At 48.2% G+C, this 24,780-nt stretch overlaps 8 protein-coding genes and 1 non-coding gene across 9 annotated transcripts in view; 7 read left to right on the forward strand and 2 right to left on the reverse strand.

The window, feature by feature from the left end:
• Positions 1-461: 461 nt before the first annotated feature.
• Positions 462-3,137, forward strand: HSP104 (chaperone ATPase; the record flags this gene model as incomplete). Its single annotated transcript, XM_018859078.1, has 1 exon — positions 462-3,137. The coding sequence occupies one exon, from the start codon at positions 462-464 to the stop codon at positions 3,135-3,137; it is 2,676 nt and encodes an 891-aa protein (XP_018710026.1).
• A 1,025-nt stretch (positions 3,138-4,162) lies between these two features.
• METBIDRAFT_13259 (translation initiation factor 6) lies at positions 4,163-4,900 on the forward strand (the record flags this gene model as incomplete). The annotated part of the gene is made up of 1 exon (XM_018854328.1): positions 4,163-4,900. One exon carries the CDS (start codon positions 4,163-4,165, stop codon positions 4,898-4,900), a length of 738 nt encoding a protein of 245 aa, XP_018710027.1.
• A 1,130-nt stretch (positions 4,901-6,030) lies between these two features.
• STT4 (1-phosphatidylinositol 4-kinase) lies at positions 6,031-12,198 on the forward strand (the record flags this gene model as incomplete). Its single annotated transcript, XM_018858416.1, has 2 exons — positions 6,031-7,141; positions 7,307-12,198. Exons 1-2 carry the CDS (start codon positions 6,328-6,330, stop codon positions 12,196-12,198), a joined length of 5,706 nt encoding a protein of 1,901 aa, XP_018710028.1. The 5' UTR covers positions 6,031-6,327.
• Positions 12,199-13,264: 1,066 nt separating this feature from the next.
• Positions 13,265-15,545, forward strand: FLC2 (flavin adenine dinucleotide transporter; the record flags this gene model as incomplete). Its single annotated transcript, XM_018859079.1, has 2 exons — positions 13,265-15,410; positions 15,526-15,545. 2 exons carry the CDS (start codon positions 13,265-13,267, stop codon positions 15,543-15,545), a joined length of 2,166 nt encoding a protein of 721 aa, XP_018710029.1.
• A 96-nt stretch (positions 15,546-15,641) lies between these two features.
• Positions 15,642-16,970, reverse strand: METBIDRAFT_13262 (uncharacterized protein; the record flags this gene model as incomplete). Its single annotated transcript, XM_018854329.1, has 1 exon — positions 15,642-16,970. The coding sequence occupies one exon, from the start codon at positions 16,968-16,970 to the stop codon at positions 15,642-15,644; it is 1,329 nt and encodes a 442-aa protein (XP_018710030.1).
• A 1,684-nt stretch (positions 16,971-18,654) lies between these two features.
• METBIDRAFT_t206 lies at positions 18,655-18,727 on the forward strand. Its single transcript has one exon. It is a non-coding gene; the product is annotated as a tRNA-Lys (tRNA).
• Positions 18,706-19,515, reverse strand: METBIDRAFT_215004 (uncharacterized protein). Its single transcript, XM_018855083.1, has one exon. The coding sequence runs from the start codon at positions 19,307-19,309 to the stop codon at positions 18,899-18,901; it is 411 nt and encodes a 136-aa protein (XP_018710031.1). The 5' UTR covers positions 19,310-19,515; the 3' UTR covers positions 18,706-18,898.
• KGD2 (alpha-ketoglutarate dehydrogenase) lies at positions 19,516-21,205 on the forward strand. Its single transcript, XM_018855084.1, has 2 exons — positions 19,516-20,221; positions 20,249-21,205. The coding sequence occupies exons 1-2, from the start codon at positions 19,721-19,723 to the stop codon at positions 21,008-21,010; spliced, it is 1,263 nt and encodes a 420-aa protein (XP_018710032.1). The 5' UTR covers positions 19,516-19,720; the 3' UTR covers positions 21,011-21,205.
• A 2,773-nt stretch (positions 21,206-23,978) lies between these two features.
• The window catches only part of ACE2 (DNA-binding transcription factor), a gene marked incomplete at both ends in the record, with an annotated part of 2,214 nt that continues 1,412 nt past the window's right edge, over positions 23,979-24,780 (forward strand). The window contains one exon of the mRNA XM_018854330.1: positions 23,979-24,725. Within this exon, the coding sequence (XP_018710033.1) occupies positions 23,979-24,725 (747 nt within the window). The remainder of the gene's footprint in view (positions 24,726-24,780) is intronic.

Below are 24,780 nucleotides of genomic sequence, written 5' to 3' on the forward strand. Positions count from 1 at the left end.
CAAAAACTTGTCTTGGATAAGCATGAATTGCAGCCTGTATGTACATAGGCGCTGTGCCGCGCGCCGAGTTGCGGTCCGGGAGGGTATCTCAATGTCGTATGTTGATGTCTCAGAGAGCGTCCCGAGAGAGGCAAAACAGCCACCCCAAGCGAGAAGAAAGACAACTTTCAAGACAAGGGACAGAAGAAAAGACACAAGGTTTGAGAGACAGAGAAAAAATGGGAAGAGGCGAGAACATGAAAACAAGAGACCTCGAAAACGAACACGGAACAGAGAACAAGGAACCCGCGAGAAAGTTCCGGAAACCCCGGCAGGCAGCGCAGGCCAAAGCCCCGCGTCCTGCACACACTCTAGAATCTTCTAGTGCGCACGAGAAATCGGGCCACCTCCAGCTCGTGGCTATATAAGCCGGGCCCAGTGCCCCAGGAGCCGTTCGAAACCACACACTATTCGACACGAAAATGGACGAAACCCAATTCACAGACAACGCACTACAAATCATCCAGCGCGCGTCGCAGTTGGCCAAGGACGGCAGCCACTCGCAGGTGGTGCCCTTGCATTTTTTGGCGGCCATGGTCCCCACCGATGAAGAAGGATCCACGCTCTACCTCAAAACCTTGATTCAAAAGGCACGGTACGAATGGCCGGATTTCGAGCGCATCGTCAACAGGCACTTGGTGCGGCAGCCGCTGCAGAACCCGCCGCCCGACGACGTGCGGTTGAGCTATGCTGCGGGCCAGATCATTGCCAACTCCAACAAAATCAAGGCCCAGCAGAAGGACAACTACGTGGCACAGGACCACATTTTGCTTGCGCTTTTGGACGACGCGTCCATCAAGGACATCTTCAAGGAGTGCCAGATCAACACCGACACCATCAAGACACAGGCCATCGAGCTCCGGCGCGGCCAGAAAATCGACTCGCGCCAGGCCGACTCGTCGTCGTCGTTCGAATTCTTGAGTAAGTACTGCGAGAACTTGACGGAGAAGGCTCGCGAGGGCAAGATCGACCCCGTGATCGGGCGTGAGGAGGAGATCCGGCGCGTGATCCGCGTGTTGGCGCGGCGCTCCAAGTCCAACTCCGTGTTGATCGGCGAGGCCGGCGTCGGCAAGACGTCCATCGTGGAGGGCGTGGCGCAGCGCATTGTGGACGGCGACGTGCCCGGGATCTTGGCCAACGCGTTGCTTTTCGCGTTGGACTTGGGCGCGTTGACGGCCGGTGCCAAGTACAAGGGCGAGTTCGAGGAGCGCATCAAGGGCGTGTTGAACGACATCGAGAAGTCGCTGGAGATGATCATCTTGTTCATCGACGAGATCCACATGCTCATGGGCGACGGCAAGTCCGACGCGGCCAACTTGTTGAAGCCCATGTTGGCCCGCGGCGCGTTGCACTGCATCGGCGCCACCACGTTTGCCGAGTACCGCAAGTTCATCTCCAAGGACGGTGCGTTCGAGCGCCGCTTCCAGAAGATCGACGTGCCGGCCACCACGATCCCGGAAACCGTGGCCATCTTGCGTGGCTTGCAGTCGCGCTACGAGATCCACCACGGCGTGCGCATTCTCGACTCGGCGCTCGTCACCGCGGCGCAGTTGGCCTCGCGCTACTTGACCTACCGCAGCCTCCCGGACTCGGCCGTGGACTTGATCGACGAAACGGCCGCCACCGTGGCCGTGCAGCGGGACTCCAAGCCCGAGGAGTTGGACAGCTTGGAGAGGCAGTTGCATCTCCTCGAGGTGGAGATCAACGCGCTCGAGAGAGACAAGGATGCGGACTCGGACTCGCTCGAGCGCTTGGAGCAGGCCAAACGCAAGAAGGCCGACTTGGAGGAGCGCCTCAACCCCTTGCGCGAGCAATTCCAGCAGGAGAGGAAGGGCCACGACGAGTTGACCACGCTCAAGCGCAAGCTCGACGAGTTGGAGGTCAAGGCGCATGACGCCGAGAGAAGGCGCGACAACGCGTCGGCCGCGGACTTGCGGTACTTCGCCATCCCGGACGTCATCAAGCAGATCCAGGAGTTGGAGGTCAAGGTTGCCGAGGAGGACGCGTCGCAGTCCATGCTCAACAACGTGGTGGGCGCGGACGCCGTGGCGGAAACCGCGGCCAGATTGACGGGCATCCCCGTGACCAAGTTGACCCAGGCGGAAAACACCAAGTTGATCAACATGGAGAAGGTCTTGTCCTCGGAGGTCGTCGGCCAGAGTGAGGCCGTGAAGGCCGTGGCCAACGCGGTCAGGTTGACGCGCTCCGGCTTGGCCAACCCGGACCAGCCAGCGTCGTTCTTGTTCCTCGGCTTGTCCGGGTCCGGTAAGACCGAGTTGGCCAAGAAGGTCGCGGGCTTCCTCTTTGCCGACGAGAAGGCCATGATCCGCATCGACTGCTCCGAACTCGGCGACAAGTGGTCCGCGTCCAAGTTGCTCGGTGCCGCGCCGGGATATGTGGGCTACGAGGAGGGCGGCATTCTTACCGAGGCCGTGTTGAGGAGACCCTACTCGGTCATCTTGTTCGACGAGGTCGAAAAGGCAGCGCCCGAGGTCTTGACTGTGCTTTTGCAGATTCTAGACGACGGCAGAGTCACTTCGTCGCAAGGCAAGGTCATCAACTGCTCCAACGCAATCATCATCATGACCTCCAACTTGGGCGCCGAGTACATCAATGCATCCAAGGGCGCCAAGGTCGACCTGGAGACCAAGGACTTGGTGATGGAGGCCGTCAGACACCACTTCCGGCCCGAGTTCCTCAACCGGATCTCGTCGATGGTGGTGTTCAACCGGTTGTCAAAAAAGGCCATCGCCAAGATCGTGCGTATCCGCTTGAAGGAGATCCAGAACCGCTTTGTCGAGAACGGCAAGGCCGTGACTTTGGACGTCGACGACGCCGCCTTGGAGTACTTGTGCGACAATGGCTACTCGCCCGACTTGGGCGCGAGACCTTTGAATCGTCTTATCCAGAGAGAGGTGCTCAACAAGTTGGCCATTTTGTTGTTGAAGGGCCAGATCAAGGATAAGGAGACTGCGCGTGTGACATGCACGGACTCGGGCTTAGAAGTATTGGCCAACCACGAGGCTGAGATAGAAGATGAAGAAATGGACGACTGGCAGGCCAGTGAGGACGACGATTTTGCTGACGAGCTTGATTGAATACAAGCCGCCGTCTGATTTTGTGATGTACGAGAATGGTTCATAAAACCAAGTATCTAATAATTGTTTAAACTCTGAATTCGCACCCACTTGTAGAGAATGAAAGAACAAGTAACATCTAGTGAAATATTGCTGGGGCATTAGTCCTGGGCATTAAAGATTGGGGTTTACGTTTATATTCAATGAACGGCTAGTTTCAAGGAAGGCTCGTCCGGGGATCTTCACCGCGACATGAGACCCAGAATGGAATGCAATGGGATATCCACCTAACAAGAATTGTTGGTGAAACAAGGCTGTGTATGACTTACGAAGCAAAGTTCAAACCAAGAAGGATATGCCAGAATCATGAATTTCCTTGCTGGAATCATGTCCTTCTCAACAGTTCCATGTCTGCATGAGTTGTGGGGCAAACTTCGTTCTGCTTGTATGTCATGTTTAGGACTTTCTCACACAAAGGGATTCGAGCTATCCCTGTGTTTTTCTCGAAACCGTATATGGATTATCTAAACAGGTCCATTGAGCTGGACTATAATTATGACGCCTCGGATGCCCTGCATAAGCCTGCAGTGCAAGGCCACGAGGTCCTGTGGGTATGTTTACAGTTTTGGGTTCGCTAAGTGTCAATTCTCCTACCCATATTACTATACAATGAAATTGAAGAGCCGAAACAATAACAAATCGGGAAAAAAATGCACTGGCACAGCAGCAAAACGTCCTGCCAATACTGGCCCGCAGCAATGCGGGTCGTGCGCAGACCAGAGGACCCCTCTTATTTGGAAAGGTGTCTCTTCAGCACCCGGCTATAAACGCAAGTAAGACTTCATCGCTGCACTGGGGGGCTCCTTCTATATCTTGGTAGCAATAATGGAAAAAATGCCGAACCTCGACGAAAACGCCAGGGCGGGGCCTCAAGCAATGGAGCGCCCTTGTCTGCAGGCCCACGCTCTCATCTCATAGATGGCGAATGCAAAAAAAAAAACCTACAGTGCTTCACATCGCTACCTACAACACACAAAACACACAAAATGGCGAGCAGAACGCAGTTTGAAAATTCTAACGAAGTCGGAGTGTTCTCCAAGTTGACCAACTCCTACTGCCTTGTTGCTGTGGGTGGCTCGGAAAACTTCTACTCGGCTTTCGAGGCCGAGCTTGGAGACCTTATTCCAATTGTCCGGACCACCATTGCCGGTACCAGAATCGTCGGCAGAATGACCGCAGGCAACAGAAGAGGCTTGCTTGTGCCTGTGCAGACCACGGACCAGGAGCTCATGCACTTGAGAAACTCGTTGCCTGACACCGTCAAAATCCAGAGGGTCGAGGAAAGATTGTCTGCGTTGGGAAACGTGATTTGCTGCAACGACTACGTTGCTTTGGTGCACCCTGACATCGAGCGTGAAACCGAGGAGTTGATTGCCGATGTGTTGGGTGTCGAGGTGTTCCGCCAGACCATCGCAGGTAACGTTTTGGTGGGCTCGTACTGCTCTTTGTCCAACCAAGGTGGCTTGGTGCATCCACAAACGTCCATCCAGGACCAGGAGGAATTGTCGTCGCTTTTGCAGGTGCCTCTTGTCGCGGGAACCGTCAACAGGGGTTCTTCTGTGGTGGGTGCCGGCATGGTGGTCAACGACTGGGTCGCTGTCAGTGGCTTGGACACGACTGCACCCGAGTTGTCTGTTGTCGAGTCCATTTTCAAGTTGCAAGATGCGCAGCCGGACGCCATTTCCGGGAACTTGAGGGACACGTTGATCGAGACGTACTCTTAGGCTCACGTGACGTTGGGTTTTTAGCATTGTATATTAGATAATGGAAGGACAGCCAAGACCGAGTGTAGCGGGAGTGCGTTTTGGGGTGTTTGTCGTGGACAATTATGAGTCCTGGCTCACGTATATATGCCTTTGCGCCAGCAAGCCAGACCCCGGTGCATGCGTTTCGAGCCACGTTTTCACATCGCTTCTATAAACGCTTTGGTTTCCTGTACTTGACTCTGTAGCGGGACCTCTTGTAACTGGCTTTTTCCACTATAGCTGGTGTCCCTGGCCTGATGTGTTCTTCTGTAGCTGGTGATTTCCACTTTCACAAACTGAAGCAGTGATATACCAAAAGCCTGAGCCCAAGCTTTGTATAGTTGACAGAAGGAGCCTCAGCTCGAAAACGTATGTCTGCCGTCTTCATGTGACGTATGTCTGCCTCCATGTGCCTATCCCCAAAATTTCGAAGCGCTGGCTCAGTATAAAAGCAGAATCCGACATCAGCTCTCGTAGATCCCCTACAAAGTACCTGGCAGGCTTCTGGAAACATCATGGACAATCTACTTCGTCGTCCCCTTTCTTCATCCAGCTAAAGCCGGCCATCGATACATGCGGTATTTCATAGAAATTTAATATATCATGTTGAAATGTCCAAGCGATCCACGGCTTATCAGCACACTCTATGCATATTTGCACCTGCTGTTCCGAGTTAAATAGTAGCACCTTCATACTCAAGTCAACTGGTCTTGGACATACGAGCGCTCTTTTATTCCCCAGACTTCTGCTCAAATCCGACGGCTTTGACACATTTCGGTGGAGAGGATTTTTCGTACTTTTGTACATACTCCCCACCGTTGAATTCTAGAATTTCGCTAATTATCTGACTTGTATTCAAGAAGGTCACCAGTTACTGATTGATCAAATAACAGCTTTCTTACACCAATTTCTCCTCGTTTCAAAATTAAGAATAGATAAAACAATTAATTCCACATAAACTTCTCATGGCTGTTTACTGCACCACATCCATAGAACAAGGCCCATTTGGCCAATACCGAGGGCCGCTCAGACGTAACTTCCGCATTCTGCTTCACCAAGATAAAGAATCAGAACAAGGCTCTGAAACAGTTTCTAAACCGCTCTAAAAGCGGAAACCAAAAAAAAGCTCCGAATTATTTCCGTGCATAAAAGAAAGTTATGCGCATCTTGTTTCTGTCTTGTCCCTCTGGCCGGCTCTCGTATCTACCACTGCTCGGTATCCTGTATCTTCAGCCAAAACAAGCGTCGCCAAATGTACTGCTGTGCACTGGCCGAAATTCCACCGCCAAGAGACTAAATCTTATTCTTCCATTTTTGGGCTGAACACCTAGATTCGTTATCCAGATCGGCAAGTGTGCCTGAGATACATATAAGAACAGGATAACACGTGATTTGACGCTTTCGCCATGGACTATTTGGGCGTAACTAGAGGCTCGATTCGGAGCCACGCGTACCAGAGATTAGCGCAATTGGCCGTGGTTCAAAACAACCAGGCGTTTTCTTCAGCCGACAAAAAATCGATTTTCTCGGCAATAGACACGAACAGCTCCACAGAGGTGCCAGATGGGGCCATTTCAATGAACGAATTCGAGGTTTTGGTCGGGTTGTGCGATGCTACTGACCTGGCCAATGCGACGGATTTCCAGGCTCAGCTTTTGGCCCAGAAATTCCGCCTTTACCTCCTTCAATTGCCCCGGCAGCACTTCTCCGAGGCAGTGATTTCCAAATTGGGCAGTATGCCGCCGTGGCTACTCATGGGAGAAAAGTTGACGTCGGCACTCATTAATTTGTGGAACGGGTCCCAGAAAGCCTTAATACATGAGATAGTAAACACCCTCGCGGCCTTTTTGGCGGCTGTTTCCGAAACTGCCCTCGAACTCCCAGGCTACTTGGCCTTGTTGGGCTTTATGCAAGCGTTGATAGCCAAGCCCGGTATTCTTGTTGCTACAGACGAGTCCTTCCGGATTTTTGGCGTGTTGGAATCATCGATCAACAACACAGAATTTCTCACTGCGGCTGAGCAATACTCGGTTTTCCTCGCTTCGAGCTCTTACACGCGCAGCTTCCTCAGTAACGAATTTGTTGCGGAGTTCTCACCAGTTCTATTGCTCCAAATCCTCAGTGCTCTACTGAACAGCATTGTCGCGCACATATGTCGGAAACCCCTGGGAAATGGAACTTTAATGGATCATTTGTTAACCATGGTTTCCTCAGAGGAGCGTGACATGGCAGGAAACAAAAATGACAATCGCACTGCAAATGGCACTGCAAATGGCACTGCAAGTGGCGCTGTCGAAGACAGAACGAATGATAATCACCAGCTTTGGCCAAATCTGGACAAAAGAATAGGCTCCAGGTTTACTAATGGGGTCTTGTCTTCTAAAGCGAGCAGTCCTGCCAGTGGCAACGACAATCTTCAGGTCATTCCCAGTGCCTTGACATTGAATATTCCGAGCAGCCATGTCGACATCCTCAAGATTTTGGCGGATGCCGCTCTGAAGGAAATGGACTTGTTGGATCGTGGTGAGAGTTTTTTGGTGTACTCGTCCATGCAGCGCTTGCGCCAAGGATACATGGCTAAGAGCCAATTGGTCCTGGTGATTGCATGCGGTACTTTGATGGGTGTCATCAACGACGAGACTGCTATCAGAATATTTCATGCCACCATTGGGATCCAGAAAGTCATGTTATACCCGTGCCTCGGCTCTGCTGTGATCCAATTGGGCTCGCTTCTTGTGTTCAAAGATGCATCTGTCAGCTCTGCGCTTACGCGGACATTCACAAGCTTGGTCGCAAATCCAGCGTTGTCTCCAGACGAGTGTTTGATAGCATCCAAGGCTGTGGGAATTGCAAGCAAGATCTTGTCGCAAGACACCGTGGTGACTACCATTTACGCGTTGACAAACTTGCTCTCTATTGATAGCGACGGCCTCCAATTACTGGCTCGGTCCCGCAGAAACACTAGCTTGAGGCATCGAAGCTCGTCACTCTCGCTGGACTCCCGCGACTCAGACTACGCAAGCCCAAATCGAATCACTGGAACTTACACCTTGCTGAAGAAAAGCAGCATGAACAGCGCTAGTATCCATCATTCTAGCCTTAGCGAGCATGACTACACAAAAGTGTGTAGAAACGCTGTCACAGCTATTAGCGAGATTGTGGCTGCATGTGATGATGAAAGCGTAAGCACTTTAGCTGTGGCCATTTTGTCCCAAAAAATGTTAAAGTTGAACTCATCAATTGCCTCCTCATTGTTGCAAGGTTTGGTGGCATGTGCGCCCCATTTGCCCGAGGGAGAATTTGTTGTTTTAGTTAGGATGCTTCAGAATCATTCATTGAATGCCTTTCATGCGGAGAACCACGAGCTTTTGGCAATGCTTACCGATTCTAGAGCTAAGCTCGCTCACAATTTGAAAGTCGATCATCCTTTGCACTCAGTTTATTTGGCAGAAACTTTGTTTGCAATCATTAGTCACGGAGAAGTGCAAGAATTGGACCAGCATCGCTCCCACAGTGAGATCAGTGCAATTGGAGTACACATTTCTCTCCATTTGAAACCTTTGGCGCAACTCTTGCCCGATGTTCATAAAGGACAAAAGCCATTACACGTCAGCGACAATCGTATTCTTTACTTGTTTAGAAACATATGGTTCAATATGGTTGTCCATGGTTACTCGCAAGACTCTGTGCATGCTCAAACCTATTCTCGTGAGTTGGAACAAATTGCTTACAGCACTCCCCCTTTGGCATCTGAATTATCTTGGAACAGAACAGAGACTTCCTTGGAATTGAACACTGTTTTGAAAAGAGGCTCCCTGAATCATAACGTAAAGGATCACAAGCACATTGTGAGCGAAGTTTTTGAAATTCCAAGAGCCATGTCTTATTCAAAGTTGATGTTCCTCGCCGCAGCTCTTTTCGTTGAATCTTTGAGGGTAAAATCAGGTGATTGTCATGCGATCTTGAAATACTACTCAGATCCTTCCATGAAAACTAGTGGTATCGACAAATACCTCGGTCCAATTGCTCTTCGTATAAACGAAAACTATGTCAAGTTGATAGACTGTGGAGCTAATCAACAATTTTCTGCTGCCAACATCGCCGAGCAGTTGACACACATATTGGTCATCTGTTGCCATGGGCTTAAAGACTCGCAAGATGCTGCTTTCCAGTGCTCAGACTTGCTTGTCAATAAGATTCCCTCATCTTTGTGTCACCATAAGAGTTTGTTTGCTTTATTTGATCTCTTGACTCTTTTGTACGATAGTGTTGTTGACTCGGAAGTAAACCAGTACAACCCTAAATTTCTATTCAAAGCAGAGAAGACTGGAATTGAACTCAAATTGCCAGATTCTTATAGCTGGAGAAACGACACTTTTTCTCGATTACACGAAAAAGCAAAAGTTTGGGTCAAGTTTCTTTTGTTGAGATGCAACTATGATACCAAAAGCTTAATTCAATCGTACGTTTCGGAAGCTGAAATCTATCAATCGAACACTACTATACGTTTTGGTGTTTCTTTCGCTTTGGAGATGGCTGGTACGATTGCTGCTACCGATCGTGAGTTAGTCCATCTCCCACAAGTGGCTAAAGGCTCTTCGTTCAATCTTCTACCACCAGTTATCTCTCAACTTTCCTGGAAATCAAATTCAGTGACAAGCATTGTTGACAGAATTTCATTTAGCTCTGCAGAGAGCAGTGGGAAGGCTTTCCAAGAACTCCGCGAACGAATCGACACCTTCAAGGACCTCATTTTGGATACAGAGCATCATTTGTCTTTGGATGAGATAACAGATTTGTTGAGTGACGTTGCAGGTTTTATTTTGGTGCAAGACCTGAACCTGGCTGAGCTTGTGCGTCATTTGGTTGAGATTCCATTCATTGTTTTTGAGTCTAGCTCTATGAGAGCCGCCACTGTCATATGGGGCGCAGTGATGAAAGAAAGACCACACTTATCCGTCTTGGTTCTTGCCGAGATCACGAAGAACTGGGAGCTCTCCATCAAACTTAAAAAAGGCGTCTTTTCCAAAGAATTTGATTTGATCCTACCAGAATTCAGTAAGATGGAATACTCTCCCAGTGACTTCGAAGATGTTGCTAAAGTAGCAGCTGCTGTGAATCATCACTTCCAGCCCCACTCGGAGATAATCAAATTATTATCTTCAAACTTTGAGGCTACTATGAATCAAAGCGATCATCTTTTGAAAATATTCACAAGATTTGTGAATCTTGGACTCAAGAATTTAGTCACTGGAAGCTTGCATCCATTTTCTCGCTTCATTAGATTTGAATTGATCAAATTTGCCTTCGACATCTTGAATTATCACCGCAGACTCGGTTCTAGAAGTTGTCAGCGTTTATCAGAGAGTATAGTTGATAGCGCATTGTCATGGTTCAAACTTAAGCCCAGCTATCCATTTGGTTCGAATCTCTTGAAGATTAAGGCTGATTTTACTTTGATGAAAGAAACTGCTAAATTGTTGAGTCAGGTGGAAACATACAATAGCACACCATTGCAAGAAAAGAAAACCATATTAATGCTATTCATGGATAGCGAGATATCGAAAATCCACGTTTGGCTCAACCCGTCACACGCTCTGGATATGAGAGGCGCGTACAGCAGTACGCAAATCGGCGAGAATCATATCAAAGTGGCATATTCTATTGACCCTCAATTGGCTCTCAATTTGGCTCACAGATATAACATCAAACACCTTGATGAACTGCTTCAAAATCTTATTTCAAAAAATCCCATTCCGGCAATGCCGTACGCTGATGCTGTGCAATACTTTATTGGTGTTAATGCAAGTACTAACACGCCATCGCACCATTTATTGTTCTGGGAACCTTTGGCTCCAATCGACGCAATAACCTTGTTTTTACCACCATTTGGTAAAAACCCTTATATCTTACAGTACACCATGAGGTCTTTGGAACATCATGATGTAAACTTGACGTTCTTCTATGTGCCTCAAATTGTTCAATCTGTCAGATACGACCTCAAGGGATATGTCAAGAGATTTATTATCGAGACGGCCCGCGTCTCAGGATTATTTGCCCATCAAATTGTGTGGAACATGATGGCAAACAGCTACAAAGACGAAGAAGCCACTATTCCTGACTCATTGAAGCCATCGCTAGATGAGATCCAGAAGTCTATGCTCGCCAATTTAAGCCAAGAAGACTTGACATTTTACGAAAAAGAGTTTGGTTTCTTCGACGAAGTCACTTCCATTTCTGGTAAATTAAAGCCATACATCAAAAAGTCCAAGGCGGAAAAGAAGATCAAGATAGACGAAGAAATGAGCAAAATCAAGGTACAGCCCGGTGTCTACTTGCCCAGTAACCCGGATGGTGTCTTAGTTGACATCAATCGAAAGTCCGGAAAGCCATTGCAATCGCATGCAAAGGCGCCATTCATGGCAACCTTCAGGATCAAAAAAGAGATAGAGGAGATAGATGAATACGGGAAGGCCCAGAAAATCGAAATAGAAAAGTGGCAAAGTGCAATTTTCAAAGTGGGCGATGATTGTCGCCAAGATGTGTTGGCATTACAATTGATCTCGGTCTTCCGTACAATTTGGTTGAACGCCGGTCTTGATCTTTACGTTTTCCCATACAGAGTGACTGCCACTGCTCCAGGGTGTGGAGTCATTGACGTCTTGCCAAATTCCACGAGTAGAGACATGCTTGGAAGAGAGGCGGTGAATGGCTTGTACGAGTACTACACCACTAAATTTGGGCCAGAAACCTCAATTGAATTCCAACAAGCTAGAAACAATCTAGTTCGCTCTTTGGCGGCATACTCGATCATCTCTTATCTTTTGCAATTCAAAGACAGGCACAATGGTAACATTATGTACGATGACCGGGGCCATATCTTGCACATTGACTTCGGGTTCTGTTTTGATATTGTTCCAGGTGGTGTGAAGTTCGAGGTGGCTCCCTTCAAGCTTACCAAGGAGATGGTAATGGTATTGGGAGGTTCCGACCACACACAGGCATACCAGTGGTTCGAGGATCTATGCATTAAAGGGTTTTTGGCCTGTAGGCCATACATGGAAACGATAGTGAGGTGTGTGACACCAATGTTGGAGAGTGGCTTACCGTGCTTCAAAGAAACCACCATCAAAAAGTTGAGAAAAAGATTTGTGCCAGGCAAAGGCGAGCGCGAGGCTGCTCAATACTTCAAAGGATTGATACGAAAATCCTACGAGAGTTTCTACACGACTGGCTACGATGAGTTCCAGAGACTTACAAACGGTATCCCATACTAATGAAATTGGGCATACTAGCGCGGTGCAGAATCATGGCAAGCGTAAATGGCGAAAGATCCGACAGCAACAATGCGCGCGTGATATCGCGTAGGAGAAATGCCTGCCAAGCTAATCGAGAAAGGCGCAACTCATACTGGACTTGGCAACGCGAACGGGGAAATCACAGGCCCATTTCGACTTGCCCGACAAAACCTTCCTCGATAAAGCCAATAGATAAATTTTGAGACTAATAAATCACCGAACACTAAAGCACGACCAGAACACAAGAAGATAAAAACAAATTTTAGCACAGAACAAAGAAGTATGTTTTGGCTGGGACTGTGCGCACCGGGCAGCCAAAAATAACTTTACTGGTCCTGCTCAGCCCCACCACGATAGACCACAGCACACTGCGCCCTCCTGCACTCCAGGACCAAGTTCCCAGCCCCCCAGTTGTTCTGTCATTGAGCAGTACTGCATACCGGCGCGCACCCACAGCCTGGAGTGGCTATTGTGTGCTTATGTGCACATTGTGGGTGATTCGCACCTAGAAACGAGCGCCTTGGCTTGATTCGGAATCTACACTAACGTCAGCTTCTCGGATTTCTTCCAAGGGAAAATAGGGCCCTCTTTCTGCTTTCTTTCTTTCTTCTTTTCGCTTTTCTTCTGTGACATACACCCGTTTTTCTCTTGATTCTTCATTTGAGTTCTTTCCTCGAATCATTGTATTTTATAGCCTAACACTGCTATCAGGTTGTCCATCAGTGTACCCGCCAGGTGTTGTTTTTTCCCCCTAAGCTGCACACCGAAATCAGTCGCCGCCGGAAAGAAAGGAGAATATTTTTTCTCCACACGAAAAAACGTAATCAAAACTTCGAAAAAGCTCGATTTTGTCAAACGCATCTCTTGCTGAATCAGCGCCTTACATCGCTTTTATTGGTTCCCCCTTTTTGAGGTTTTACTGCCACATCCAGGGAGATCAGAGAATCCCCTTTGAAGCAACCCCGCTTGCTCCAGCCCGCATATTGTCTACTAGTTGAAAATGCATTTTCCGCTGACATTTATGACCTGGGCATTTATGCTCCTTATGCTGGCTTCTGTGTCGGCTACCAAGCTTCTTCAAGCGTCGTCTTTGTTGACATGCATGGACAACTCACAGCTCTGGGCATCCTACTTGGACGTCACTTTCTGGCCGTCCAACAGCACTGTCCTGTTTGACATCGAAGCAATCTCAAATATCAATAACGTCAATGTCAGTGTCAATATAACGTTGATCGCTTACGGATTCAACGCCGTTGAGCAGACAATCAACTTGTGTGACCTTGAGGATTACTCGGCGCTTTGTCCTTTGACCTCAGGCCACTTGGATATCGACATAGACTACGATGTATCGGACCTGATCAAAGATCAGATTCCGGGAGTTGCATACACCATTCCGGACTTAGACGCCAGAGTGAAACTCATCATGTACAGCACAGATTCTGACGAAGCATTAGCATGCGTTGAGGCTACTGTAACCAACGGTAAAACGGTGCAAACTAAGTATGCTGCGTGGCCCATTGCTGCAATCTCTGGATTTGGTTTGATCACTTCCGGTGTGGTTTCTGCAATTGGCCATTCAAGCACAGCAGCTCACATTGCACTGAATTCGATGTCCTTATTCGTTTACTTCCAAGCTCTCGCAATAACCTCTATGTTGGCAGTTGCTAAGGCTCCCCCAATCGCCGCTGCATGGGCACAGAATTTCCAGTGGTCATTGGGGGTCATAAAGGTTGGTTTCGTACAGGACATTGCCAACTGGTACCTCCAGGCTACCGGTGGTACACCAACTGCCATCTTGACGAGCTCTCAGGTTTCCATTTCAGTGCAAAAGGTGAAGAGGGCTATTGAATTCTTAACGGGGCCCTTATTCACGCCATTCCAAGAGCGTAGTCTTCAAAAGAGACTCTCAATCTCAACAGATTCTGACAGCTCGATGCAGTCTGATAACTTAGACAGCACTTTATACACCACAGATGAAAAGGAAGCTCTTCTGGGTACCAAAGTTTTGATTTTACGTGGAATTCAGAGAGTTTCATACTTGGCCGGAATCGAAATCACAAGTTTATTCATGACAGCTATGATGTTCTTGATATTTTTTGCCTTCGTCCTCATCGTGTGTATGACCTTTTTCAAGGCCATTGTCGAGATTTGTATCAGATCCAACATTATGCCCGAGGGAAAGTTCAACGAGTATAGACAACATTGGGCCAGTATCATCAAGGGTGCCTTGTACAGATTGCTTTTGGTTGCATTGCCGCAAATTGTTGTATTTGGCTTCTGGGAGTTCACCGTTCGTGACTCCGCCGGCATTATTGTTGTGGCCGCATTCTTGATCCTTGTTGCTTTTATCCTACTCGGGTTTGCCGCTTTCCGCGTCATCACTTTTGGAAGAAGATCTGTGCGGGAATACAAAAACCCAGCTTATCTCTTGTACGGCAACAATGTCTTTTTAAACAAGTTTGGATTTGTCTACGTGCAGTACAGCGCTAGCTGCTACTACTTTGTCGGTATTTCTTTGATATACGTCTTTTTGAAGACATTTTGGGTCGCAGTCTTGCAGAGTCATGGAAAAGTCCAATCGCTCATTGTCTTCTTTATTGAACTCATCTACTTGGTGACTGTTTCTTGGATTAGGCCATTCATGGATAAAAGAACGAATGCCTTCAACATCACTATTGCAGTTATCAACACTTTGAATGCCTTGTTTTTCGTCTTCTTTTCCTATGTTTTTGGGCAACCCGAAATTGTGGCATCGGTGATGGCTGTGGTCTTCTTTGTGTTGAATGCCATTTTTGCTTTGTTCGTGTTAATTTTCACAATCGTCACATGCGTGTTGGCATTGGTTTACAAGAATCCAGATTCTAGATACCAGCCAATGAGAGATGATAGAGTGTCCTTCATTCCTCGTGCAGGCGCCAAGAGCGGAAAGGTGAATGGTGGAGATACTCAGGATATTGAGTTGGCAGCTTTGGGTGCGAGCGCCATGAAGGGACATGAACATGCAAAAGATTCTGGATTTTTAGAGTCCTCATCTGATGACTTGCGCGGAAAGGGCGTGGATTATAGGCCTGCTTATGACTCAGAAAGCAGTTCTAAGCAGTCACTCGTCGACTCTGTTGAACCACAGGAACCGGTTTCTACCATTACTGGAAATTCGAGTCATGCATACCAGAACTTCAAAACAGCATACAGTGATCGAAGCGATCAGGGAAATGGCGCATATCAAGGTTATCACGATAGGCTGCCCACTTTTGGTCACAAGCAAGCGTACAACAACCAACAATAGCAATAGCAACATTAATCTAGGAAACAAGGACTATCTTTAGTTCGTATATTATGTCATTTATAGTTACTTTTACACCAACTTTTACACCATTGATTTTAAATTTGCTATATGCTCTAATTGTTACGTCAAATTGACGCTACACATGACAAAACTTGTGCTTGCCAAAGATACTGTAGTGGAAGACATTATACCATGTAACAGGCACGCAATCCTTTTCTGCCTCTTTATCATCCCGCCTCACAATACGATCATCCAATGGAAAGGCGTCGTAGACTACTTGCCTATAATCTTTGGATCTTGCGTAAGGCTCTTCGAGACTCAGTGCCAAGGTGGGTTCGACTATTTCATCATTTTCGAAAACGCGATGCTTCAGCAGGGTCAGTGCAAGCTCGTCATTCTCAAACTCTTTTTCAAATCCCCTTCCAGACTCAGCACTTGGATCATTCGCGTCTAGTCTCGAGAAAGCATAGATAAGCGAGCCGTAATCCGGTAGCTCATCAATTGATCGTTTCCCCATACGGGATCGTTTTACAAAACCAGAATGTGACTCATCGTTCTCTTTGACTTGCAAATCAGGATCTTCAAATCTGAATGGTTTGTGTACCGCTTGTTTGACATGCTCGTTCACCAATCGCTGTGGCTGGCTATGGTACGATTTAACTTCCTGTCCTTCGATCTCTTCGGCCTCAATTGAAGGTGCGTGTAGCGCAGATTGAATATTAGCTCCAAGAATGGCAAGCCTTTCCCTCAATTCCAAGTCGGGCTTCTCGTCGGGCTCATTCTCTGGTGCTTCGGTACTCAATCCAGCGACCCACAGTAAATCTCCCGCAAAAAGATAAGTCTCAAGATAGTCACGCAAGGAGGAGGCAGAGAGCCCATAATCGTCAATCCATTTCTGTAAAGTCTCATAGCTTACTTTAATTTCATGGGGCTTGTCTGGGTCCGGGGTCAGCCCCTTAGATTGCTGAACGTCCAAAATGAAATCAGTGCTTTTGCTAGGCAGCGGAACGCGCAAGCTGTCACTGTCTGGTTCAACATGGTCCAAGTTCTCCAAATGCTGCTTAAATACCTCTGGGACGCTTTCAAGAATATCCTGAAATAAGTTTTGAGTCTGAAACAGGGTAACCAAACTAAGAAGCAGTGCGTTATCGCTGACAAAAAACGTTTTGATCAATTGCGCCCAGAATTTTAAAGAGACAAGGGCAAGGGCATGGTCTTGTGAGTCAAACATAGACATGAGCTCACTTTCTGTCTGGTTTGTGATTTTTTCGAATATCACAAACAATTGTTTTACTTCAGGTGCAACCACATCAAAGCCCTGTGCAAAGTGATTTGTGGGTGGACTAGCATGTTCTCTTGCAAGCAGTTTGACCCGCAATTGGCTAATTGCATCTAATGGGATAAACAATGAGTGAGATAAACTAAGTAGGAAGATAAAAGCACATATTCCTTGCTTGAAGCTCATTTTTGATGAGTAAGTTGGAAAACGTTTCTGTAAATTGGGTGCAAAAATTCCAAATAGATGCGAAACCCCGCACAAAGCACAATTTTTTTTAAGCGTATATTCCCGCTAAAAATCAGAATCCCAACTTGCAAAGAAAAAAAGATAGTAAACAGCTCGGCTGCTTTGTATTCATTAGGAATCTTAGTTTTTCGATGGGAAGTATCTTGTTTCGCTGGGGCAACCCAAACTTGAAAGGTTGCTGGAAAGTAGAAGTCGTGTGTGCACTGATCGGGGTTGCGGAGTTCCGCGGTGTCATACTGATTACATGATCTTTTTAATTCGATGATAAAGTCAGAAAGCTCAGCATATTCAAACTTACAGTGAGCTTTTCGAGATGCGTGTCTAGATTCCTCTTGTGCTTAAGTCTATCAGCCAAAGGAAGAAAATTCAACGTGAATTAACATAGTACATCTGACTCAAGTTCATACTCTGAACTTGAAAGAGCTTAATTCGAGGCTATATGAATGTATATTTAAGTAGGATAGCAAGAGGTTCAGAATCAATTGCTGTTATTCTTATCTTCTCTCTTATGGGTGAGAATGCATGGATTGGATTTCTGGGTCAATTTTTTAAACGCCCAACTAAGCGACTTTATGATAACGTATAAAAAAGGGAGAAAGACTTTGGGATTTTCGATCACGATAGACAAAATAAGGCTGCATGTTCTTTAAATAACTTAAGACCCTTGAATTGGGAACGTTTTGCCGAAAACTTAATTGACTTGCCAAAGCCTCGATTGATCTGATTAGAGGAGTGAAAGTACGTGCCGCCTTGTCAAATGTAATGTTTTAAGGTCACGGGTCCTCAGAAAAACATATTCTATGGGACGATGACATTTAGTTGAATTTATTCAAGTGGTTGACATCGGTTATGGTCTTTTTGAGGGGAGTCATATCCTCTTTGGGAGATTTCGTGAATTGGGGTTCACGCCTTCTCACCTGAGTCAATGCTGCGATCTATTATAAGCTTTTTCTTTAAAATTTTTCTTTAGTGGTGGGGTTTTACATCCCTCCAATGACACTCTATAATACGATGTTTCTTTGAAAATAAAGTGTCGGAACTTGGCCCGTCCCTTCCGTTTGTCACGGCCTGGACGGTTAATTTTTTTTTTTGCTTTTTGGTAGATTCATCTGATTAAAGGGGCAAAACTATATAACGAATATATATAAAAAACCTTTAAACAGCTCCCAGCTACGTACCAAGTGTCTTAGCTCGGCCCGTCCCCTTCCGTTAGTCACGGCCTGGACAGTCCTCATGGCACGTATCTGTTTACGTATTGGATATTACGTCATCGACTCCTAGGATAGGTCTCCTGTAGTAGTCGCTTCAACTCGGCTGGTTGTAGCGGACTTAAGGATCCCACTTCCTGCGACTCGCCACGCCTTCTGGTGTAGACCTTGAAGATCGTGGTGACGAACCAATTTAATTTTGTTAAGTTCTCCGATGAGTTGTCGGCTGGGGCCAACATTGAGTTCAAGCTCATGGGCTTGGTGGTCTTGCATCCTCCAGTGACACCCTATATTTATAAAACCTTAAAAAATCTCAAATAAAATTGTTGATAGACAAGAATTTCATGATGGTATTTGCATGATTAAAGCAGACACACTGGAATATGGACCTACCATGTTAAGTTGTGGCATGAACAGCCTTGCTAGCTCAATGGCTAGAGCGTGAGACTTTTAATCTCAAGGTTGCGGGTTCGACCCCCGCGTAGGGCTTTCTTTTTGAATGTTCTAGTGGGTAGTTTCTAGCCTGTCCCCTCCTCAAAGACTCGTAAATTCACTCAAAGACCCTCATGTACTTACCCATCAGGACCTGATGTGATATTATGAGTTTGATGAGGATGGAAGGCTTATGCAGGCAGCCACATACTTTTTGCCGTGTAGACTTCAATATCTATGAACACCCCAAAGCTGAGCGGGAATATAGCTTAGCGACGAAATGAAAGGCCAGCAAATGCTCCACAGTTTTATCGGCAAAAAGTCCACGTTTCTTGGGGAAGCACAACCGCTCAAGAAATGTGACCCCGGAGCAGCGCCCCTTAAAAATTGCCGCGAAGCAAGCTCGCACACCCGCAAGCCTCTGTCACAATTTAATACTAGTCTGCAGACACGGATACGACCTAAAATGAAAGGAAACTCCGGGTGGCAAAGGCAAATGCAACAAGAAATACAAGATACAGACAGATGAACAGCAATGAGCAGACACAAAAGCAAGACTCGAGAACTACAAGCCAATCGACGGATAGTTGGACACATTTTCATGGCGGAATTTTTAGGTAATTTGGCTGAATTGAACATCCGCCAGGGGAGAACAATTCGAGCAAGCTGAGCCGCTTCAAAAAATCTAACCCAATCACAATCAAAGCTTGTGGAGCGAGCACAAAGAGTTTTTTTTGAGAATCTCCTTGGTTCTGAAATACGGATTCCCTTGTTGGCTGGGTGCTTGAGTGCAAAACCGGGCCAGGTTCCAGAAGATCAATGAAATTCGCGGGGCCGAAGAAGGAATGGCCCTAAACGGTCAGCTTTTCGCACGCGGTCATTGGTTGGCCCCGGAGATTCTCGGAACCCGCATCCACGAAGCAAGAGTCTCCACTATGCAAAAAAAAAAAAAATTAAACACCAGAAAAAAAAAAGAGAGAAAATATCTGTTTCAACACAGAAATAAAGTCACTTTATTTATACCAAACACCAGTCTTCACACACCCAAGCATGTTGTCCAGAACACTCAAAAGCAATTTGCGTCGCTTGCCCAAGGCCGCCGCTTGTGGCGCCAAGGCCACGCCATCAACCATTGCCAGAACTTTGGTCACGAAAACGGCTGCCCCAAGATTGGCCTCGATGCCAAGATTGACTTTTCACAGATTTGCCTCCACTTCCGTCAAAGTCCCCGAGATGGCCGAGTCCATTTCTGAAGGTACCTTGTCTGCATTTAACAAGGAAGTGGGTGACTTTGTCAACCAGGACGAGCTTGTTGCTACCATCGAAACCGACAAGATTGATGTCGAGGTCAACGCGCCAGTGTCCGGTACTATCACTGAGCTTTTAGTAGCTGTTGAGGATACTGTGGAGGTTGGCCAAGAGATCATCAAGATCGAGGAAGGCGATGCTCCAGCAGGCGGTGCCAAGAAGGAGGAGGCACCTAAGCAGGAGTCTAAGGATGAGGCCCCAAAGAAGGAAGAGGCCCCAAAGAAGGAGGAGCCCAAGAAGGAGGTCAAGAAGGAGGAGCCCAAGAAGGAGGCTAAGAAGGAAGAGCCCAAGAAGGAGTCCAAGGAGACCGCTTCTTTCACCGCCTTCTCCAGAACCGAGGAGAGAGTGAAGATGAACAGAATGAGATTGAGAATCGCTGAGCGTCTTAAGGAGTCGCAGAACACCGCCGCCTCGTTGACCACGTTCAACGAGGTCGACATGTCCAACTTGATGGACATGAGAAAGTTGTACAAGGATGAGATCTTGGACAAGACCGGCATCAAGTTCGGCTTCATGGGTGCCTTCTCCAAGGCCGCCGCCTTGGCCTCTAAGGAGATCCCTGCCGTTAATGCCTCCATCGAGAACAACGACACCATGGTGTTCAGAGACTACATGGACATTTCCATTGCCGTGGCCACGCCCAAGGGTTTGGTCACCCCTGTCGTCAGAAACGCCGAGTCCTTGTCGATCTTGGGTGTCGAGCAGGAGATCAACAGATTGGGTAAGAAGGCCAGAGACGGCAAGTTGTCGTTGGAGGACATGGCCGGTGGTACTTTCACCATTTCCAACGGAGGTGTCTTTGGCTCCTTGTACGGAACGCCAATCATCAACTTGCCTCAAACCGCTGTTTTGGGCTTGCATGGTGTCAAGGAGAGACCTGTCACTGTCAAGGGCCAAATCGTCTCCAGACCAATGATGTACCTTGCATTGACTTACGACCACAGAGTCTTGGATGGCCGTGAGGCTGTCACTTTCTTGAAGACCATCAAGGAGTTGATCGAAGACCCAAGAAAGATGTTGTTGTCTGCCTAGATGCACCACAGTTCCTGCATTACTAGATAGTTAGCTGACACGGACGAGTGAATAGTTAACGAGATTATCCTGAGAAAGTTCAAGCTGTAGTTTACGATGAGGACATTGTAGCGCCCAGATGCTGTAAGTGAAATGGGGTGTCTGTTTCGGTGAGATTGACGGGATGTATTGTGAGGTTGAAGGTTCTCACAACGAGAGAAAGGCAATTTTTCCGAAGTGAGGGAGATGAAAGTCATACAGAGGTGATAGACAAGGCAGATATTCTGTGGAATTCCAGACAGAGACTACCGCATGGAAATAGCCAAATCTTTTGTGAACAAAATTTTTCTGATCGAGACAATATTGCTTACTGTATAAACTACTTCGAAAGGAGTGTAATGTAAATATAGGCTATTTTAAAACAGGCGTAGCCTGAAAATAATCGGTAATATCCCGGTGATTATATTTTACTTCAATAACATCAGATTTGTCCATAGAGAAGATAGAACATCTAATGCGTGATTGAATGTCTAGGAGACACGAAATGTTGCATCCATCGCATGGCTCCTGTCGCTGTTCCATGTGCACTCAGGCCATTATCCCGAAGTGCACAATATGAGCCTTCGCCGTCGTATGCGAAGATTTTGAGAACCGAATGACCAGACTCAGAACGCTTGCCTAGTGTCCTGCGAGTGCATCAAACGATCCAGTCCATTGGCAACAACGGAGTTTTAAAGAGGGCTAGAGGGAAGATACATGTACGGAAGATTATAGTTGATGAGAGGTAATAGATGATGAGAGAGTTGATGAAGACTAGTTTAAGGGAGGCTGTTAAGGGGAGGTAGAGTAGATGTAGGTTAAGGTAGATGGAAGGTTATAGCTTTCGAGAGATTATAGTCTATGAAAGGTTTGTGCCTATGTGAGGTTATAATTTGTGAGAGATTCTTGCTGATTGGAGGTTATCGTTGATGACAGAGAGTTGAAGGTTGGACTTTAAAGGGGTTATAATTTATGCGAGACTATAGTTGATGGAAGTTTAGAGTTGCTAAGAGATTAGAGTGATGGAGGGTTATAGTTTATGGAAAGTTGGAGCTACTGGGAGGATATAGTTAATGAAAGATTAGAGCCCATGGGAGGTTAGAGTAGTTTCCGAGAGATTATAGTTTGTGTAATATTGTAGCTTATGGGAGATTATACTGGAAGGATTATAGTTTATGGGAGGTTATAGTAGATGGAAGATTATAGCTTGTGTGAGAATAAAGTTTATGGGAGAATATAATGGGAGAATATAATGGGAGAATATAATGGGAGTTCAAAGCTGATTGATGGCTATAGTTTTGAAAAGTAGTGTTTCCGAGAAATTATAGTAAATGGAAGATAATAGATCATCAGAGATCATAATGGTAGGATTATAGATAATCAGAAATTATAATGGGAGGATTCTAGTTTATGGAATGTTGGATGTTATGGAAAATTAGAGTTGACAGGATAATATAGTTGTTGGGAAGTTTGAGTTGACGGGGGGTTATAGTTGTTGGGAGGTTATAGTTGATGGACGGTTATAGTTGATGGACGGTTATAGTTGATGGACGGCTATAGTTGATGGAAGGTTATAGTTGATGCAAGGTCATAGTTGATAAAAGGTTATAGCTGATGGAAGTGAGCTGGTAGAAGATTAGAGCTTATGGCAGATTAGAGTTGATGGATCTCACTCTAGCGGGAACGGCTACAAGGAAACGACCAACCAAAAGAGGACCACATTGTTGGACTGGTGTTTTTCGCAGACAAATGCCATAATGCGGCGGGGTCACACGGCAGCATCGTCGGAATAGGCGCAAGAGCCACGGTGCAAGAAAACACCATGGCATATGGCTCCAGCACATGGACCGGAAAGCACAAGGATACCAGTTTTGTTCTGGCGGCCCGGTCCAGGGCATGAGCGGCCGCATGGGCCTGTACAGTGCGCCCGGCACAGGCAGCGTGGTGGCACGGAGATCTCGGAAAAAAAAAACGCTGTCATCGGACAGAGCGTGCTGCACCACTTGGCAGATTCCAGATGTGCCTATCAGAACGGTGATCGCCAGACTAAAGCGCCTTGTCCGGCAGGCCCAAGCGGCCCGTCCGCCCAGAGAGGAAATAGGTAAACAGGCGGCGGGCGGCAGGGTGCAGGAGCGCGATGCACGGGAGCGGATGGGGTGTTTTCAAAACGCCCAGAAGCGGAAGGAACGTCTCAGAGCCGCGGGCAGCTCAGGCCATGGCCAAAGGCCGAGGGCCGCCCGGAATGGGCCTTCTTCTCTCTTTCCGTCCAGCAACAACGCCAGACACCGCCCCTCGACCTTTCCTCCGGACGCAAACCGTTTGAACCTCGACCCATTTTCGCCAGGTGTGGAACTCCGGCCGCGTGACATTTCTTCTCCCGCAGCCAGCCGACCCCAGCTCTGTTCACTTGCATCCACCAACAGGCACAGCGAACATTTGCGACCCAGCGACCGCACCCGGACATTCACAAACAGCGGTCCCAGAAAAAGGCAGCTTGCCACCGCACGGAACACGACGGCCGAAGCGGACAAGACCGAATAGACAGAACAGTGCCGGTGCACATTGCCAGACCGAGAGCTGTGGAAACAGAAACCGACGTTGCCAGTTGAGACTGGGTACAGTGAGCCTAGCAGTGCCGAGACTTGGCGGTATAGAAGACAGAAGACTGTCAATACAGACAGTACTGAAATTGCCAATACAGACAGTATTGGAGATTGCCAATACAGACAGTACTGAAATTGCCAATACAGACAGTACTGAAATCACCAATACAAACAGTATTGAAGATTGCCAATACAGACAGTATTGAAGATTGTCAATACAGACAGTACTGAAATTGCCAATACAGACAGTACTGAAATCACCAATACAAACCGTGCCAATCCTAAACACCATAGGATAGCCAACACCGCCACCGCCGCCGCCCATCACGCCCCGCCCCACATCCACCATGGACCCCATGGCCAGCTGGGACGCGCCCGCCCTCAAGCACACCGGCGTGCCGCCCGACGACGACATCGCCTACTACCTCCAGGACTACCGCGACTTCGACCATCTCTTCGACGACGCGCTCTCCACGCTCCAGGACTTGGACGTGCCCTCCGGCTACGGGCACGCGCCGCCGCCGCCGCCCGCCCGCCCCGCGCGCCACGCCAAGAAGCCCAGCGGCACCGCCATCTTCGGCTTCCTCGACCACACCCGCGACTGGTCCCTCGGGCCCGCGGCCCCGGACGACCTCGGCATGATGCGCCCGCCGCCCGCGCCCGCCCTGCCCGGCTCGGCCCCGCCGCCCGCGCCGTCCATCTCGCCCTCACAGCTCGCGCGCACGCCCGCCGTGTCCCACGAGCAGCTCGCCTTCAACTTCGACGAGCCCTTCGACACGGGCCCGCCGCTCTTCGAGGCCAGCAAGCCCTTCGTGCTCCGCGAGGAGGACGAGGACGCGCACGGCCACATGCCCGCCGCGCCCGCCCACGACGACCTCACCGTGACCAACCGCAGCCCGGCCTCGTACAAGTTCCCGCCGGCCCAGGCGGCCTTCGCCCAGCTCGTGGGCCTGAGCACCGCGCTCCCGCGCATCCACCACCCGCGCCGCCCGCACCAGTACCCGGCCGAGCTCGCCGAGCCCGCGCTCCCCGACCAGCACCCCGAGCCCGCGCGCCCCGACGCCCCGCCCACGCAGCGCTGGGTGCCCATCCCGGTGCGCGACCCGCGGCCGCACCCTGGGCCCGCACCACACTGCCCGCCGCGCCCCG

The sequence above is a fragment of the Metschnikowia bicuspidata genome, assembly GCF_001664035.1.
Source record: "Metschnikowia bicuspidata var. bicuspidata NRRL YB-4993 chromosome Unknown METBIscaffold_6, whole genome shotgun sequence".
In the NCBI taxonomy this organism is placed as follows: domain Eukaryota; kingdom Fungi; phylum Ascomycota; class Pichiomycetes; order Serinales; family Metschnikowiaceae; genus Metschnikowia; species Metschnikowia bicuspidata.

Bases quoted from the DNA above. Each gene is read 5' to 3' on its own strand.
- METBIDRAFT_215004 (XM_018855083.1), bottom strand. From the start codon at position 19,309: ATGTTCAATTCAGCCAAATTACCTAAAAATTCCGCCATGAAAATGTGT.
- KGD2 (XM_018855084.1), top strand. From the start codon at position 19,721: ATGTTGTCCAGAACACTCAAAAGCAATTTGCGTCGCTTGCCCAAGGCC. The intron at 20,222-20,248 runs GTCAAGAAGGAG...CCCAAGAAGGAG, and splicing joins AGGAGGAGCCCAAGAAGGAG to GCTAAGAAGGAAGAGCCCAA.